The sequence below is a fragment of the Sesamum indicum genome, linkage group LG9 (genome assembly GCF_026168435.1).
Source record: "Sesamum indicum cultivar Baizhima isolate 11 linkage group LG9, ASM2616843v1, whole genome shotgun sequence".
NCBI lineage: Eukaryota > Viridiplantae > Streptophyta > Magnoliopsida > Lamiales > Pedaliaceae > Sesamum > Sesamum indicum.
The window spans coordinates 4770141-4789170 of record NC_142665.1 but is presented as its reverse complement, the minus strand read 5'-3'; the positions used below and the strand labels follow the sequence as shown (position 1 = coordinate 4789170).

The 19030-nt window shown below is 32.1% G+C and overlaps 3 protein-coding genes and 1 pseudogene across 4 annotated transcripts; 3 read left to right on the top strand and 1 right to left on the bottom strand.

Annotated features, from left to right (window-relative positions):
• The first annotated feature begins 1640 nt into the window (after positions 1-1640).
• On the top strand, positions 1641-3553 carry LOC105170856 (UDP-glucose iridoid glucosyltransferase-like). The gene is made up of 2 exons (XM_020696932.2): positions 1641-2322; positions 2402-3553. The coding sequence occupies exons 1-2, from the start codon at positions 1833-1835 to the stop codon at positions 3286-3288; spliced, it is 1377 nt and encodes a 458-aa protein (XP_020552591.1). The 5' UTR covers positions 1641-1832; the 3' UTR covers positions 3289-3553.
• Positions 3554-3998: 445 nt separating this feature from the next.
• LOC105170640 (copper transporter 6) lies at positions 3999-4756 on the top strand. The gene has a single exon (XM_011091492.3). The coding sequence runs from the start codon at positions 4199-4201 to the stop codon at positions 4667-4669; it is 471 nt and encodes a 156-aa protein (XP_011089794.1). The 5' UTR covers positions 3999-4198; the 3' UTR covers positions 4670-4756.
• A 1956-nt stretch (positions 4757-6712) lies between these two features.
• Positions 6713-7491, top strand: LOC105170639 (copper transporter 6 pseudogene; annotated as a pseudogene).
• A 3909-nt stretch (positions 7492-11400) lies between these two features.
• Positions 11401-16420, bottom strand: LOC105170638 (G patch domain protein). Of its 2 annotated transcripts, none has more exons than XM_011091489.3 (5): positions 16002-16420; positions 15811-15915; positions 15340-15613; positions 13057-13161; positions 11401-12047 (listed from the first exon to the last, which is right to left on the bottom strand). In XM_011091489.3, exons 1-5 carry the CDS (start codon positions 16287-16289, stop codon positions 11953-11955), a joined length of 867 nt encoding a protein of 288 aa, XP_011089791.1. In that variant the 5' UTR covers positions 16290-16420; the 3' UTR covers positions 11401-11952. The 2 variants fall into 2 exon arrangements, with proteins under 2 accessions (XP_011089791.1, XP_011089790.1); XM_011091488.3 differs by having other exon boundaries at positions 11401-12050; positions 16002-16419.
• Positions 16421-19030: the final 2610 nt, after the last annotated feature.

Sequence of the window (19030 nt, the reverse complement as noted above, 5' to 3'; positions counted from 1 at the left end):
TCCACTTAAAAAAAAATAATTGGTCAAGATAGTAATTTTATTTTTTTTTATATAATTATATTTTTTCTCTTAACCCACTACTCTATGTTTCTTTCTAACATTTTTTTATTTTTTTTGCTCCCACAAACTTTTATATTTTTAAGAAATCTATAATTATATTTTTTTTTCCTCTCAACTTCTCCCTATTTTTTTACTCTCAAACTTTTCTATTTTCAATAAGTATGTCGGAATGCATAAATGGAGTATTCAAATGCGCTCGCCGCCTACTGTTGACAGCAATTGCTGAGATGACGTTTCAGCAAAGTGTCCATTATTTCCGTGAGAGGTTAGCGAGAAGTTCTGTAATATTGGACAACAACCAATTGTGGACGGATTTTGCACATAAGATGATGACATGTTGGCATCAAAATTCTGTTGAGCATACCGTCACCAAATACCATCAGCTCCAACAGTCCGCCTCGATTGTTACAAGACGTCACAGTGGACATGGAGTCGATACCCATGTTGTCAAAATTGTGAACCGAGAATGTTCTTCTGGCAAGTGGACTCAATTTGGTATTCCTTGCAGTCACGCTCAAAAGGTATGCGCTGCATACATGATTAATGCTGCATCAATGGTGAAGGATTATTACGATATAATGGCTTATAAGAATACATATTCTAAGTCATTTGAACCTCTGCATTCCGAAGATTATTGGGATGTACCGGGATTTGAGTTGGTCCACGATCCTACTATTCGCATATCTTCGCGCCCTGATCGAAATCAAACAACACGTATTCACAACGAGATGGATTGGACACAAACGCGTGCAAGACAACAAGCCCAACAAAAAAAAATTTTCAACACAATTAGATGTGCCGGTACCGAGTTGCCAAAAATAATTGTATATTTCATTGTATTTTTTACAATTGTACAAAAAAAATACACTATTATATTTGTACCCTTAATTGTAAAATTTTAAATTAATACAATTTTAACATTATAATTTTAAGAACTTTAATATGTTGTTAAAAATTAATTATATAAAATTTAATTAAATGAGTTAAAAAAAAACAAAATGGTCTATGTCGCGATATAGACACCAAGTCGTGATTAGAGATCGCAACTTGGCCAGATTTGTGTTATAATATTATTTTTAATGTCGAGTTGTGATTTTAAATCACGACTCGACATATTAATATTAATATATTTAAATTAATTATATTAATATAATTTATTTATTTTACTAATAAAATAATAAATAACTATAGATTTGGTTGAATATCCGACCTAATCTGACTACCTAAACATATGGTAAATATGTTCTTGGAAGTATACAGTATTTGAGATATTTGTGGTGGTAGTCTGACGATTTTGCTCTGTTGGATATTGAATTGGTATTGTGAACTCATAACTTAATAAGCATCCGCATTTGATATAGATTGAGTTCTTCCAACTTCATCTTGGGATAAAAACTCTTCTTGTGTAAAATCAATGTAATGATAAATAGTCATTTTCTATAAATGAGAACAAAACACTAACCACAGTTAAAAATCATAGCATATCTTTTGATTATAGTTAAAGTTATTATTTATTTAACCATATTCAAAATTTATGATAAATAATTCATAATCTATTTTTTATTTTTGACAGTGTCAGCAGCTCAAGTTTGGCGGTCGACCCACAAAGTATCACAATATATACTTCCAACCTATTAACACCTTGGTTTCTTCTCTTCCAAAGTTCATTTTCATTGTTTTCATCATTTAATTTATAAATTCTAAGCTTGAATCAGCATAAAAGTGAGACAGAAAAACACTAAGTTTCATATACTACAAGATCAGAAAGAGAAATGGAAACGTCAGGAGTAGAAAAACGGCGAGGAGTGGTGCTAGTTCCATGCCCTTTCCAGGGCCACATAACTCCAATGCTTCAGCTGGGCTGGATTCTTCACTCCAAGGGATTCTCTATACACATCGCCCACACCAAATTCAACTCCCCAAATCCTTCCAACTTGCCTCACTTCACTTTCTTGCCCTTATCAGATTACTTAGATGGTTGTGATACTTCTTTCCACAATCTACTGAATGTAATGTCAGTTATAAACACAAACTGTGAAGCCCCTTTTCAGGAATATATGATGAAGATGGTGGGTGAGGAAGAGGTTTGTGGGCAGCCGGTAGCATGTATCATCTATGATTCCATCATGCAGTTTGCCGAAGCGGTGGCTAATAGGCTGAAGCTTCCGAGTATTGTGCTTAGAACTACTACCGCTGCATATATGCACTCCCATAATGTCATGTTTCAACTTCTTGCAGAAAATTTAGTTCCCTTGCCTGCAGGTATGTTGTGACTTAGAAGGTGTTAGTTTGTCTAAACTTATTTAAAAGCTTAAAGACATTGAATCTTATTTTAAAGCAGAGTCTCAACTGGAGGCTGCAATTCCTCAAGTGTACCCTCTCAGATTCAAGGATCTACCTTTGCCAGCTACCATAGAAATCCCACAACCTGTACTAGATTTTCTGCACAGTTATATGGATATAAGATCGTCTTCGGCAGTCATCTGGAACACTATGGATCAGCTTGACCATTGGGCATTGCAGCAACTTCAGCAAGATTGGCCTGTCCCGTTCTTCTCGATTGGCCCTTTCCACAAAATGGCTCCAGCAATACCAACCAGCTTATTGGAGGAGGAGAGCGGCTGCTTGTCCTGGCTAGATAAACAAGCTCCCAATTCAGTAATATACGTAAGCTTAGGCAGCTTAGCGATAATAGACGAAAAGAAGCTGATTGAGATGGCAAGGGGGATTGCCAAAAGTGAACAGCCATTCTTATGGGCTGTCCGTCCTTCTTTACTCAATGGTTCAGACGCAATCAAATCCTTACCGGAAGATTTCATGAAAATCACTCAAGAACGAGGAATGGTGGTTCAGTGGACGCCTCAAAAGAAGGTTTTAGCTCATCCAGCAGTGGGAGGGTTCTTGACGCATTGTGGTTGGAACTCGACCTTAGAAAGCATGTGTGAGGGTGTTCCGTTAATATGCATGCCATGTTTTTCAGATCAGCTGGTGAATGCAAGGTACCTGACCTACGTGTGGAGAGTAGGCATGGAATTGGAGAATGCTGGTGAGAGAAGCATCCAGGAAGCCATTAGGACTCTGATGGTAAGCGAAGAAGGGGATGCAATAAGACAGAGAGCATTGCACATGAAACGGGAAATAGAGCGATCCATAAACGAAGGAGGTTCTTCGTACGACTCACTATACCGCTTGGTAGAGTTTATCACCTCATTGCCGGGGACAAAATAACAAATCTCCCATGTTGGCATTTAGATGATCCAGTTTCATAATGTACGAAAAATTCTTGATTTTATGGATCACCAATTACAAAATTATACTGGATCTCATGGCTTCTCATGTCGTATCTCCTGTTTTTATTTTATGATTTAGCAAATGAATCTTAATGTACATGTTCATTTGACAGAAATGACATATAATATAAGTTTAGTCCTATTACATTACAAGTAGTAATCACATTTTTTAATAGCTCAAATATTATCTTTTTTCCTTTCTATTGTGTGAAATTTTAAAATTTTTAGATTCGAATTAATAAAATGATTTATAATAACCTGACTCGTCCGATTTGCAATCTAACCCGTATATTTAGACCCATTTATACCCAACCAGCCCACTTACCACTCCCATCTCTCTCTATTGAAAGTCTACTGACCGAACTCAAACAACAAAACTAGAAACTGCAACAAAAAGTAAAAGGGTAAATTACGTCATCCCTCCCTAATGTTATATCTAAATACAAAAATCTCTCATCATTCTTAGGAACATTACAAGTACACTTTTAAAAAATACGTACAACAAGTACATGGAAGCAAATTTTTAATTAAAAATCCAACTTGAACAAATATCAGTTTAATTTACCCGATTTGATGCCATCTGCCACTCGGCGAGAATTTGTGAGTGCAGCAGTTAATGAAAAGAGAGCAGTGGCAGAGAGGACCCCTACACTGTTCTTCTATTCCCCGAACTTATTGTTTGCCGTACATAACAAACTCTAAATTTTAATTATTGTACTACACTCTATTTACTGCAATTGTACTGCCTACTCTCTTTCAATTTTGATCATCACAACCAACCTCTCAATATTCACCACAAACTTCTCTATCTACATCCCATCCACCGCCACGAGAGCACAGGACCGGAGATGGATGGCGGTGGCCACACGCATAGCCCTCCATCAAACGGCACGATGATGATGCACCGCCGTCACATGATGATGCACATGACCTTCTTCTGGGGCAAAAACGCTGAGATTCTATTCGACGGGTGGCCCGGCTACGGCCATCTGGGCATGTACCTTTTAGCCCTTGCGCTGGTCTTTTTCCTTGCCTTCATCGTTGAGTGGCTCTCCAACTGCACCATCCTCCGAGGATCATCCTCCTCCAGCCAGCGGTCCGCCGCGGCGGTGGGCATGCTGCAGACGCTCCTCTACGCCGTGAGGATTGGGTTGGCTTACCTTGTAATGCTTGCAATCATGTCGTTCAACGCCGGGGTGTTTCTAGTTGCCATTGCCGGACATAGTATCGGCTTTTTCTTGTTTGGAAGTAGGGCTTTTAACAAACAGGCGAGTGCTCCGGGGAAGACTTCCGATCTTCCACCCATGAATTGTTGTTGAGGATACATGAACAAATTTTGTTTTCCGTTAGTTGTAAGATTAATTTATGTTGTGCAATAAAATTGTGATGGAAACCTATTTTGTTCAGAGGTGTGGCAAAAATGCAATTGACCCCCATTCAAATGACAAATGACCAAAACCCCAAAAATCTCATCTCAAACCCAAACTTTTTGCTTGCATCACTTTAAATTACGAGATGTTTTGGATTCATTTTCTGAGTGTTTTATTATGTTTTATGGAGATAGATAGAGAAAAATAAAGATAAATAAGTGTGTTAGAGATAGTATGTATGTTTGGATTTGTTTTTAGAGATAATTTAAAATAAGTATTATATGTTTAATGTTGTGTTTTGGGAGACAAAAATTACTATTTATTGTCAAATCATTGTCATATCATGCCTTTTTATATATATTTATATATATGTATGTATTTGTGCTAAAACAGTTTAAAACACCTAAATAAGGTGTTTTTGAATGATGGCAAATATTGAGTATGTTTTAACTTGTTTTGAAAATAAGTTGGAAATGAAAACAAACATAGCGGTTGTATTGGCCAGAAGAATTATAATATTTAATAACAAAGAGTTTTATGGTAGTTTTTGCGAGGTAGTTAAAATATTTACTCATAACAAATATTTTTATCATGACTTTTAGCTGTAGCAAATAATTTTTTTATAAAAAAAATTAATTTTTTGTGTCAATCTTATTTAATCGTAGTTAATAATAATCACTGATCATAATTTTTAATCATAATCACTAATATTATAATTAATAATAATTTTTTTTCTAGTGCCGGAAGGCTGAAGTTATATATATATATATATATAAATGAGTTTGTAGTTTGGACAGGAACAATGAGACACAAAAATATAAAATTCAGACCGCAAAAAGACAATTATAAGTGGCAACAACATTGTGTGTGTAAGAGATGTGAGAAGGTGAAGGTGCATGAGAAGCGCCGTGCTAGAAAGGCAGTTATTTAATATTTTATTAGTAAAAAAAAATATTATATTAATATAATTAATTTTAATATACTAATAATAATATGTCGAGTCGTGATTTAAAATCACGACTCGATATTAAAAACTATTTTTTTATCACAAAAAAGCCCAAGTCGTGATCTCTAATCACGACACTAAGTCGCAATCCAAGCTCGCGACTTGGGCTTTTTTGCTTTAAAAAAATAGTTTTTAACGACTCGATATATTATTATTAGTATATGAAAAATAATTATATTAATATATATATATATAAATATATTTTACTAATAAAATATTAAATAACTGGCTAGAAAGGTGCTGTTTCTAAACGGCATGAGCTTTGCCACTCTACCAATTCTCTCTCACTCCTATTTATTCATAACATCAGAGTCCCACCACTTACTTTACATGTCTATCTCCATACACACACATATTAAAATATTATTATTTTAAATAATTTTTTTATTTATTAATTTAAATTTTTAAATAAAATAACATGATATCATAATGAGTCCAGATAAAAAGTTTAGTTTTGGGTTTGAATCTTTTTGTCAAATGAGAAAATTATGTAAAATTGCAGTATTTTATTTATATCTCATAAAACACTTTATGATATTCTATAAGTTTTTAAATATACATCTTGTAAAAATGATTTAAGAATATATTATAAGTTGCATAGTCACCAAATAAAAAAGTTAGAAGGTTGTAAATACTAACTTAAAATGGGGTATAGGTATAGGTATAGGTTTAGGTCAACTCAATTTTCGAAACATAATTAATATATGGTGCCTTACACAATGGCTTTCATTATCTAATACGAAAAACACTTTTCCTACAAACTAACCTATTAATTAATTAGTTAAAATAACACGTCACCATCCACTGCATTAGACTTTTTAATCCCTCTATTGTTTTTATGTGTTATATATACTTGGTTTAATATAGACATAAAAAATGTATATACTGATTAAAATAGAATATATGACGAGATTTGAAACAGAAAATTAGCTTGAAACGAAAATAGTCAAGAATGGAAAGGGATGCATATTATTAAGAAGGATTTGCGAAATTGTCAAAAGTGGAGTACAGTAGGTGTGGAAAGCAGTACAGCGACGCTGTCTTATATAATCACTACGTACTCACTGCATCTGCCTCTTAATTTCAGTGTCTTCAAAATCATAGTGTATGATCAAGCATGGAGAAGATGCCTGGAATGGCGCCGCCGCCGTCACCATCCCCGGCAGACGGCATGCAGCATCACACCACGACCTCGTCCTCTCATCATGCCATGATCATGCGCATGACATTTTTCTGGGGCAAGAACGCTGAAATTCTCTTCTCTGGGTGGCCCGGAACAAGCACAGGGATGTACGTTTTGGCCCTCATATTCGTCTTCCTGCTTTCGGTCATGGACGAGTGGCTCTCCCAGTGCGGAAGAATCGACGTCGAAGGTCGCGGCAAAGTTTCTGGTGGTTTGATTCGGACAGTGGTGCATGGAGTGAGGATTGGTGTGGGCTATCTTGTGATGCTAGCCGTCATGTCATTCAATGTGGGTGTGCTGATTGTTGCTGTGGCAGGACACGCTTTTGGGTTCTTTCTCTTTGGTACAAGAGTTTTCAAGAAATCTGGTACTGATTCGGACAAGGGTTTTTCTCTTCCCACCGGTTGCTGACAGGGGTGGGATTGTGCTTGCCCATGGATTTCAATCTCACTTCATCATCATCACAATCATCCATTCCCTAATTTATTATATATATGAATTGCCCTCGTTTAAAATTATAATTTTAAATTTATGTTGCAGTCTTTGCCACTGGAGCCCAACAATGGTATTAGATTTTAGGTTCATGGAAATGTGCATAATGTTTGGATTCATTTTTGGAGTGTTTTATTGTGTTTTATAGAGATAGAGAGAAAAAAAATAGATAAATAAGTATGTGTTAGAAATAATATATATGTTTGATTTGTTTTTAGAGATAACTTAAAATAAATATTGTACGTTTAATGTTGTGTTTTGAAAGACAAAATTACTATTCATTATCAAATCACTGTCAAATCATGTATTTTTTATATATATTTATGTATATATGTATGTATTATGCCAAAACAGTTAAAAACACTCAAATAAGGTATTTTTGTATGATAACAAACATTGAATATGTTTTAACTTATTTAAAAAATAACTTGAAAATGAAAACAAATATAATGGTAATGTTTAGAACCGCTCTAAATCCATCTATGATTAATTTTTTATTTTTATTTTTCTGTTATTTTGAAAAGTATTTTTAGAAATCTAGAATAAAATTAAATCGAAAATTAGGGTGCAGCAAGTGTGCCTAGGCAGCCTAGTGGCGCTCGCACAGGAAGGGCTCTTGAGCAGGTGATGGGCACGTGCACGCGCCAACAAGCAAGTGCGCTTGCGTGCACAGGCGCCAGGGACACGTGCAATCCCAACACGCAGGCTTCTACTTCTTGTTATTAGAAGAAAAGTTATTACTATCTATTAACTTATTATGATTTAAAAGAAATATAAAAATTTATATTATCCATAATGAACATTATTTTTTTTATAAATTTTAGTTATAATAAAATATTTTAGTCGCACTAACAAAAATTACAACGACATAACTTTGATCAATAATTATTTACTATAACTATTTATTTATATCCATAACAATTATGTATGATTAAATTATGGTTGGTAGGAGTGCAGAACTGCGCACCAGTGTGCAACAACTATAAGGCGTACTGTTTCTTGAAAATTCTGAATGTTGATGTTGTTGTAACGAGAAGCACATTGATTAGAATTATGAATTTTCAAAGCAAATATAACAGCAGCAGATTTGTTTATTGGAAATTCAATGTCTTTTAATTTGCTGCATTAAAGTGGTGAGGTTAAAGTCACGCCATTTCTCATTTGCAAACAGAAAAAACAACTTCAAACTCCTCTCTCGGCCTCTCTCTCAATATTTTAAAGATTTGAGCTTTGTTGAGTGTTTAATTAAGGTATTCTTCGGTATAGTGATAAAATCAAAATAACTGCAACCGTCTTATTTTGAGAGAAATTACGGTTGTACTTGGTGCATTATTGATACAAAACGTATATTTTCTTCAAGTCAAGCAGTGAATTGTGCGATTTGATTCAATTTACGATTCCTATTCGATTTTCTTGTCGTAAATAACGTTTCTAACTATGATATATTATTTGCTTTTGATTTCTAAATCCGATTGTTATATTTCAAAACATTATTTCATTACACGAAACTGAAATTTCTTCAACACATATTTTAAAGATTAAAAAATTGTGATTATTCTCCAAAAAAAAAAAAAGAACAGAAAAGAAAAAAGAAGCTTTCCCGACCAATTATGAGTTTATGAAGAAATGAAATAAGGGCACTGCACATCCTATATAATAAAGAGCTCAAACTTGTAGTCAGGAGTTGTGAGCTATCGGAGCTAGCATCTAAACTAGCCAGAACACCCGACTACAAGCCTATCTATAAGTAAGAGAGCTAAACGACCTGTCTATTCCAGAGGAAATAATAAATTAAAAACCAAAAAGAAAAAAATGATTTTAGAAACAAATATTAAATCATGAAATAAACAATTTATTTTTTATCTATTTTTTTAAAATTAGTTGTTGTTTTTGAATGAGCATGTCATAAATTTTATGAAGCAATTACATTTTTTGAGAAAATGATTTTTTTTTAAAAAAATTAAGTTTTTAATTACTTGAAAAATGTGTGAAAATTAATTGAAGAGGCAATTGGAAAATTCATTGGTCATTTTTAAGGTAACCCTAAAGTAGATATTTCAAAAAAGGTGAGGAGACAGCCAACAAGGCCCTGCCCAGAAGGCTGCAGCGCAGGCCACCGACAGACTATTGCCTACATACACCTAGCGACCATTTTGACAGTCTAATAGGTATTCACCACCATTATTGAATGAATACTCATTTTTTGATCTATTTGATACCAACATTCCAAACAACAATTATTTTAAGATTACTTTCTATTCGTTAATGCCGTCGTTTATTTCGACGATCGTATTAAATAAATGATAAAATTATTTATTATTACTATTTAATCAAAATTTCAAGGGTATAATGGTTAATTCACATCTTGGTGTCCTTCTCGGACTAAATTTTTATCATATCTCAATGTGATATTAATTATTCAGGTATAACAGTAATTAGTAAAAACTTTAGTTTTATATCAGACCTCCATACAACAAAATAAACGCTGTATTAACCTATACTAATTTTCTTATAAAGACTTATACATCAAAATAAAGGAAGCCTAAATTGATCCCAAATTGCAAAATGCTTTCCATATTATAAATGGATGGAATGAACATCGTGTGCTTGGATGAATGTGAATGGACATTGTATTATAATTATAATTTTGCGGTTTTTGCAATTGAAATGAGGCACGTGCTTCTCGTCTTTTCTTAGTTACTGATAATTCACGGCACATTCTACATGCGAGCATAATTATTTAATTTTATTTATATATTTTTAATTAGTATATGCGGAAGAATGAGTAAATATTATATTTATAAGAAAGTGATAGAAAAAACACAAATAAAGATATAATATAGGAATGAAAACAAACGGAAAAAAAACTATGAAAAGTTGGTATGGTGGACATGAGTCCATGTGTCTTCATTCTTGAATTTAACATGACTGTTTAACGTTGTTTCTTGGGTATACCATAGTAAGCATGAATCTCATATTTGGAATGGGTTCCAAACCTACAATCATTGTTAACAGCTTATAGTATATGATGCATGTATATATACGGACACCACCACACCAACACAATACGATACGAACACGGCGATACAAAAATTATAAAAATGATTAGGATATGATACGGTTATATATAATATATTTTTATTATATATATTCTCAGTTTTTCATAAAATTAGAATATGTAATATGAAAAATATTAAAATAAGCATATCTTACATCTACTTTAATTGAATGTGGCTTAAAGAATATACAGAATAAGTTTATTTTAAAATAAATAAGGCAATAAAACTTTTTTAATAATTTAAATTAGTTAAATTATCGTGAATCTCTCTCGAATTTTTTATAATTTCAACATAATATTTTTAATTTAAGAGGAGTGAATTAATTCTTTTTTTTATTAAGTCTAAAATTCATTTTTTATTAAAGATAGCCCAAATTTTTTTAAAAATTATAAAAAAAATTAAAACGTGTCCGAAATATATCGGACACTTCAATAAGCGTGTCCAACACCTTGTCCTTTTTTTTTTTAATTTTTGGAGACACCGATATCGTGTTCAACACATGTCCAAAACGTATCCTTATCCAACACTGTATTGAATAATTTTTCAAAGTATTAATACATTATAATTTATAACATTCAATGGTCCTCAATATCTAATAAATAAACATTAAAAAAAAATAATTGACAACTAAGGGCACAACCGTTCATTATACCCAAAAAGTTAACATCGGTAATATTAGATGACAAAAGTAAAGAATGTGCAGACTTTTGTGTTAACAGACTTCTATTTAACACAAATTAAGAAATCTTAAAATTACATTTATGTCAAAAGGGAATAATTATTTTCCATTTTTACTAAACTACAAAGGGGTTGTTGGCATTAAACCCTTTACTCACATTCCCTCTCTTCACCGACCATAATTGAATCTCCAATATTTTAATGCCTGAACAAGACAATATTCCTCCAATAACAACACTGATTTAAACTACGATTCATCCCAAAAGAAAACAAACCCTTGAAATTTATATATAAATATGAACCATGCAACTTGCACCACTTATACCCTTTATTCATCATCATCATCATCATCATCATCAAGGGCTTTCTTGGCCCCATTTTCATATAATCAATTTACAAAGAGAAAATGGGAGCCATGGAATCATTCGTTACAACCCTATTTATTATATATATATTTTTTGAAATTTTTACTCAAATTAAATTTGATCGAATCAAATCAATTATAAAGCAAGTGTAATACACTTGTCATGTGATTGGTTGTTTTTCATAAAGTGTACACAAATCATACAACAAATGTATTGTACTTGCCATATAGTTAATTCAGATTCGATTAAACTCGATTTGAGTTAATATTCTCTTACCTTTTTGGTGATTGGGACATATTATTATCTTAATTGCCTTCTTGTGTCCCATCTGGCTCTACATAAATGCTTCCATGTGTAGCTGCCGAAAGATGTACAGATTAGACAAACGACACATTATTAGTACGCAGCGGTAGCGGTAGACGGTAGGGCATGCGCGCGCTAGCTAGTAGCTAGTACGTCCATTCTTGCGGCAGTCGCATCTCGTCGCTATTTGCAGGGAGATCTGAATCTCCATTTGGTAGCACATCCTTTCTTGTGGATTCATCTGCTGCAATTCACGACAAAATTGAATTATGTTCTGTATTTTTCAATATTGATAACTATTAAAATGTCAGCATCGAGACTTTTTTCAAGTGGATGAGACAGAAACTCATACCCTGTGTTTTGGATTTGTGTTTTAAATATTTTATTTTGTGTTTTGAAAATAAAGAGAAAAAAATAAAGATAAGTAAGTGTGTGTAGAAAATAGATGATATATTTGGATTTGTATTTTGGAGTAATTTAAAATATTTTAAAATAAGTGGGTGTAGGTTTGATGTTGGGATTTGAGAGACAAAAATTACTATTCATTATCAAATCATATATTTTTATATATAAATATGTATATATATAAATATTTTATGCTTAATGTTGTATTTTTTAGAGACAAATTATTATTTATTGTCAAATTATGTCTGTTTTATATTATGTATATATATAAATATATAAAGAAAGTTGAAAAATAAAAAAATACACAAGTAAGGTGTAAAAATGTAAAAATAAATATTAAGTGTGTTTTATCTTGTTTCGAAAAATACGAAAACATGAATCCAAACACTGTCATTGCAACTTAATTTTATTGTTTCCATTTTCAGCTATTAATTAATTAGCTGCCCCGTTTATTTGTGCGATTAAATGTTTCATTTTAAAGTTTACTGAAACTTGTCTTATATTTTAATACATCACGTATATAGAATTTTTATTTAAAAATATGGCAAGTACTGCACATAGATGCCAAAACTCAGACGCCAATATATTTTTTACCCCAATATTTATTTAGATTAACAAAATGTTTAGTTTAAATTATATTAGATTTAATAATAATAATATAATCAGAACATTACACTTAATATATAATTATTATATAATATAAAAAAAAGTGAAGAATCACGTAACAAGTATTATTATTAGTGGGGTTGGATCAAACCTAATATCTAAGGCAGGAGGGAAGGAACTACAGTTTATGCGAAAGGGAAAGGATAAGGTGCTTTTGGAGTAGTGATTGGAAAACCTACCAGTACCAGTTGATGAGGGTGGGGCGCCGGAGGAATCTTGCACTCGATTGAAATGTAGTTCCAAAACTTGCAAAACTCTTGTGGGCATCAGAACCATTGAGCAACCTGATCATCATCAACATCCAAAATATTAATTATTAATGCATGTAAAATTAGTCAACATGGTAATAATGATGATGATGATGATATATATATATATATATATATATGGTTATTATATTATGAATAAATTTAATCAGATGATAATATATATTATGTTTAAGTCTATATATACACACTGTTTTCTTGAAATATTAAATAATTTTTGTTTAACAGTTGAATTGATCGAAAGAACGTTCAAACTGTAGAATTTGTACATGAGGGAACATGTTAAGATATTAAATATTATATAATAATTTTTTCTTTGACAACTTAAAATTTTAAATAAAGTGATTGTTTAACATGTATTAAATCATGCCAAATAAAAAATTTTGGGCTGGAATTTGGAACTTCATTGCCGCTTATTTATTAATGAAATATTTTACGTCCAAAATTTTACGTAAAGAAATGTATTAATATATTAAATACTTTTTTACCTAATAATTTAAATTTTAAATCAATATATATATATATATATATATCCAACTAGGTCTTTTTATACTCTTCCACTTTTCTTTTTCCTTTAAATCATCAAAACCTAAGATTCAAATCATGACTAACCAACTAGGAGTGTGTGTGTGTGTGTCTCTTTCTCCGTCTCTCATAAGAGAAAAGTGATAGGGGACGCAGTAGCGTGTATGGTCCTCATCAATCTTGAGGAAAGAGTGGGGGACCCACAGAAAAGATTCCAAATCAAGGTAATTGGGTGATGCATATTCGAGGTGGGATTCCACCCAACAGGATTCCAATCTAAGCTTATTGCTTCATCCACTTTCCTACATTAATTACATTACTACATCAAGCTGTTGATGATAAATCATATTATATCGTACAAGTCCAACTAGACGAAGAAGATGCAAACTCAGACAAGTCATCTCTCACCATCTCTTCACAACCAAATATCAAGGAATCTACACCCTTTTTCATATACAAAGATTCTCTACTTCCCATTCATAGAACTACAAATAAACACCAATTAAAGTGGTTTAACAATTACATCTTTTTAAGGTTGTTACAATGTGCTTGTCTTAGATTTATTATTATTATAAATAATTTCTCATTGTATGAAAATTGCAAATATTTTCTTATACAGACTTTTATGAAAAGGGTATTAGTTAAACGGCCGTTAATTTTATAAAGCTATTTGTAAATTTTTCAAACAACGAGGATTTATTTACAATTATGACAAATTTAATTTCATTGTAATTTACCTTAAATTTTATTCATGTATCTGAAATAATTACAAAAAAATTTATAAAACTAGTGAAGTACAGAGTGTTTGAAAACAAAAGCAAAAATTTAAATAAATTTTGGAGTTAAAGTTTTAGTGTTTGAAAAAATAATTTAGGTCTAGAAATACTTATTCCCATAAAAAATTTTATTTGTTTGTATAAGAGATTAGTCATTCCATCTTCCGACATGGTATTAATTATTCTCAATATGATGGGATTGAATTTTTTTTTCTTGTATTAATATAATATTTAGTTTTATAATTAATTAAAATTAAGTAGTTTCTGTATCTGCTACTGAGAATTAATTGGGTAGGCATGGTAATCAAAAAGTAAATATTAGTTTTATATTTAATTATTTTATTAATTCAAAATATTTTTTTAATAATATGGTGGGTGTATTATGATTAAATAAATTACTCCATTTGGTTATTCAAATTATTATTATTTTTTTGTACAAAACTATTGAGTCAATAATTTTTTTTATGTAAATAAATAATTTTTTTCACACACACACATATGTATATCTTGTCATTAACATATGAGATATTTCATAAATTGTTTATAACATTTTATAAGCAATTTGAAAATACGACTTTTATACATTGAATTGAGCATATTCAATAAAATTTAAATAAGTAATTTATTTCAAAAAAATTACTAAAGGAAAATTTATCATAAAAATAATTTTTTTCCACTACTAATTATTATTTTTTAATTATTAATTATGTGAATGGATCAACTAAAAAAATAAAAATTTTATTATCTTCTAAATTTGTTATGTATACTAATTATAAAAATATTATTTATTTTTTTTCTTATTTTATTTCTAAATTCATTCCATCTTCATTTGATTCCATTCCTAAGCCTAAAAGATATTGAGTTGAAAAGAATTAAAGATTACGTTACTGCTTACCCGATTTCTTTTTGAGGTGAGTCGGATCTCTAGCTCCACGAGGCAAAAAGACTCCGGTGCCAGGAGACCCAGTTCTCGATCCGGATCCACCAAGAAAAACGGCCTGCATACCTGACCCGGAGTGCCCATGGCTAATTCCCCATTCTCTCCCTCTGTATTGCATATAGTGCTGTTGCTCTGTTTTCGGAAGCTGTTTCTGCTGAGTCGACTCGGTCCCTTTGGCTCGTCGTCTCTCTTTGCATACTACTTCTGGTTGATTTTTCAACTCATACACCTACAACCAAAATAATGTATTGATTAGCATTTATCTGTGGTGGACTGAGACAACAGTTCTGTCTTTGTAATGGAGATTTCTAACTCAAATAGAGTCCGATCAGATCTAAATTAATTATACATAGTTGTAATATCCTTATCATATAATTATTATACAAGTATTACAAAATAAATATATAAGCAGAAATTTTGGCTTACTTGAATCGGCGGCCTTCCATTGTTAACGCAGACTGGGCTGGAATATTGAACGCCGCCAGAATCCACATCACTCCTCTCTTTCTTACTTTTCGCAGGCCGACTTCCCTTTAATATCACCAACAAAGGATTAGCCATGGACACTGCAAGGAGTAAGAAGAGCTCCAATCACTGTTCTTCCAATATAAGCTTACCTCAAAAACGTGGTTTACATCTGCGTTTTCTTCTTCTTCTTGCAGCATGCACTCAGCCATCTGACGAGTCAACTCGGCGATGAAGTCTCCGTCGTCGTCGCCTTCGGATGACCCCAAATCCGAATACAACGGCGTGCTGAAACCCGAGGATGACGAATCACAAGACGAAGACAGATTCGAGCTCGAGCTCGAGCTTGAGCCTTCCAATTTCGACATGATAGTATTTCGATGAGGTTTGAACAAATCAGAGAAAAGCAGAGTTTTCCTCTCGTTACAGTCAAAAGCCATAGCTCTCAACTCTTTCGCGTTTCGGCAAAGTTATGAGGAGCAGAATATGGAGCGGGCAGAAGGATTTCTGGAGTTGCGGTTGATTCCAAATTATGGGTAATCCATTGTACAGGGGGTTTAATAATAATGATTGGGGGTGGGGGGAAGTAACAAATTAGAGAAAGAATTGAGGGGGTCACGTCGTGTTCAAAAGCATTGTCTTTAGTATAGGGTTCAAATTTTTATTTAGATCTTTTATCACACTTTCGTATCATATATTGGTATTATCTTAAATTAATTGGTGATCGACATGCATTTTGTTTTTCAAATTAAAAAGTGTAATCAAATTAAATTACAGAATAAAACTGCAGTCGCATACAATACATATACGAGTGTGATATCAATATGATACGAAAGCGTGATAGAAAATTAACACAAAAAAATTGGGATTGTGTTTTAGTGGTTGTACCGTACATTTGTCTGGGGCAACCAAAGGCTAACTCAACTGCCAATTGTTGGAAAACTGAATTTCTTGTTTGTTGGTATTAAATAGTTGGGATTGGAGTAGTTCAGTTGAGTTGGTTTGAAACATTTTCTCTCCTAACGTTGCTACAAATGGTCACGATTGAGGGTTGTTTGCGCTGTCACCAACGTCGTTGACCAATTGCTGCCTTCCCACCTTCCCTAATTCTTTTACCAATTTCTTGTTCAAATTCATTACGAAAATTTTCATGTACATCTATTCTGAAAATCATTTCTCCCTTTATGTGTACATTTCACTATTTGTGTTATCTAGATGTAATATGATATGAGGTGGGGCATGAGTCTTCTTGGTAATAATTGTTTTTTTCTTAATTACTTTCTTTTGGTAATTTAGAAGCACGTGTTAAATAAAATAAGTATTAAGTAGATCTCAATTTTAGTTTTTTGATATATAAATCGGACAATTTGATAGTGATAAGTTGCATTGATGCAATTAAGTGAACGTACTTAAAACATTAGGGTTGGGGTATTAGTCCTAAGGGGGTCAACCTAATGGTTTGGGCATAAGATTTCTCTATGGAAGGCCTCCGATTAGAACATTAGATGTGGATGTATGTTGAGTTCATGAGTGTAAAAAGCTAGGCTGGGGTACTGGTTTTTAGAGGGGACAACCTAATAGTTCGGACACAAGACTTCTCTATAGGAGGTCTCCAATTAGAGCATTAGATGTGAATGTATGTTGAGTGCATGAGTGTAAAAAGCCAGAACTAGGGTACTGGATTTTAGAGGGAACAACCCAATAGTTCGAGTACAAGACTTCTCTATGGAAGGTCTCCTTTTGGAACATTAGATGTGGATGTATATTGAGTGCATGAGTGTAAAAAGCCAGGGCTGAGGTACTGGTTTCTGTGAATGAACAACCCAATAGTTCAGACACAAGACTTCTCTATGAAAAATTTCATGTTCGAATTTTAAGTGTATGCATGTAATTTTGTGTGAGTGAGTGTTTAAAACAAAAATAAAATTGGAGTACTGATAGTGTTTATCCAGTTGAACCAATCATATCAGTATAACGTTGAACATCGTACATATTAAATAAAAAATAAATGGTGCGGCGACAATAAATGACAACACTACTGGTTCCTTGAGCAAATAGCGAGGCTTCTTATAGTGTAAGGTTACCAAAAAATTGTTGAAGGATGTTTTAGTCTTTTTATTTGTGGGCATGTAGTTTTTATATCATAACATAATTAATATTCATCGTTTAATATTTAAAAATCTTAATAAAAAAAACTTTTTAAAATGTACTATTCAAATAAAATAAGGAATAATTTAGTCCAAGTGACAAAATTTTGAGTTTGTAATATTTAAAATAGATGGCATCAAATTTTGTTTTTGTTCATGATGTCACATGCTAGGGGCTTTATTCTGTCTTATTCCATTTATTTTTAGGCTGGTCATAAAGCCACTGTAGTGCCATATACACATTCTGGACTAATTTGTCTGATGCAGTCATCAAATTTTTTAATTCGAATTTTATTATATCTTTTATTTCATTATATATATATGTATAAAAATAATATTTATTTTATAAAAAAAAATTATATATGGCATGAATATATTTAAAAAAATAATGCTTGTAATGTTGTCATTGAAGGAGAATTTTTTATTATATACTGGAGTTTTATATACTAGTTGGATCCTCTACGTAATTATTATTTTATTTAAAGAATCGATTACAGTTATATAATATTTTTTGGTTAGTCCAGCACTTTTAATGATAGTTAATCAATAACTACTATTAGAATTAATTAAAAAATATTATTAAAATAGATCCATACCTATATATTGATGAGATTTAAATTCATAACTTTTTAATTATGGAGTTTTAATTTCTCTAACTAAATTAAACTTGATGGGCTTATCTGCACGTAATCAAACAAACATATAAGTGTTTGTGTTCCATTTATATAATATTTAAGGATGATGTATTGGCAGCTGAGTTGTCGTGTTAGAGAACGAGATCAGCACTCCTCTTGCAAAAGAACTAAGTATAGAGGAATTACGATGATTTGGGGACTTTTTAACAAGAAACTAAATGATTATTAGTGAGAGGAGGGCAAGTATGTGTCCTCATTTCAGTTCAACATATTTAATTAGACAGAGTCCTGAAATGGAAGGGATGGGTGTGTGCTTGTCCGAAAGCTTGCTTCATCAGACATAGACCCTTGCACTGTTGGGCTTATTCCAAACGAAACCAGGTTCTTTTGACCTAATTT

What these genes read in the sequence shown, in the direction of transcription:
- LOC105170638 (XM_011091488.3), bottom strand. Translation starts at nt 16,289, where the DNA reads ATGGCTTTTGACTGTAACGAGAGGAAAACTCTGCTTTTCTCTGATTTG. An exon ending in ATGGAAGGCCGCCGATTCAA is followed by an intron (nt 15,614 to 15,810) that starts GTAAGCCAAAAT and finishes TTTTGGTTGTAG; the next exon opens with GTGTATGAGTTGAAAAATCA. An exon ending in ACCCTCATCAACTGGTACTG is followed by an intron (nt 12,051 to 13,056) that starts GTAGGTTTTCCA and finishes CGTGAATTGCAG; the next exon opens with CAGATGAATCCACAAGAAAG.
- LOC105170856 (XM_020696932.2), top strand. Translation starts at nt 1,833, where the DNA reads ATGGAAACGTCAGGAGTAGAAAAACGGCGAGGAGTGGTGCTAGTTCCA. An exon ending in TTTAGTTCCCTTGCCTGCAG is followed by an intron (nt 2,323 to 2,401) that starts GTATGTTGTGAC and finishes ATTTTAAAGCAG; the next exon opens with AGTCTCAACTGGAGGCTGCA.
- LOC105170640 (XM_011091492.3), top strand. Translation starts at nt 4,199, where the DNA reads ATGGATGGCGGTGGCCACACGCATAGCCCTCCATCAAACGGCACGATG.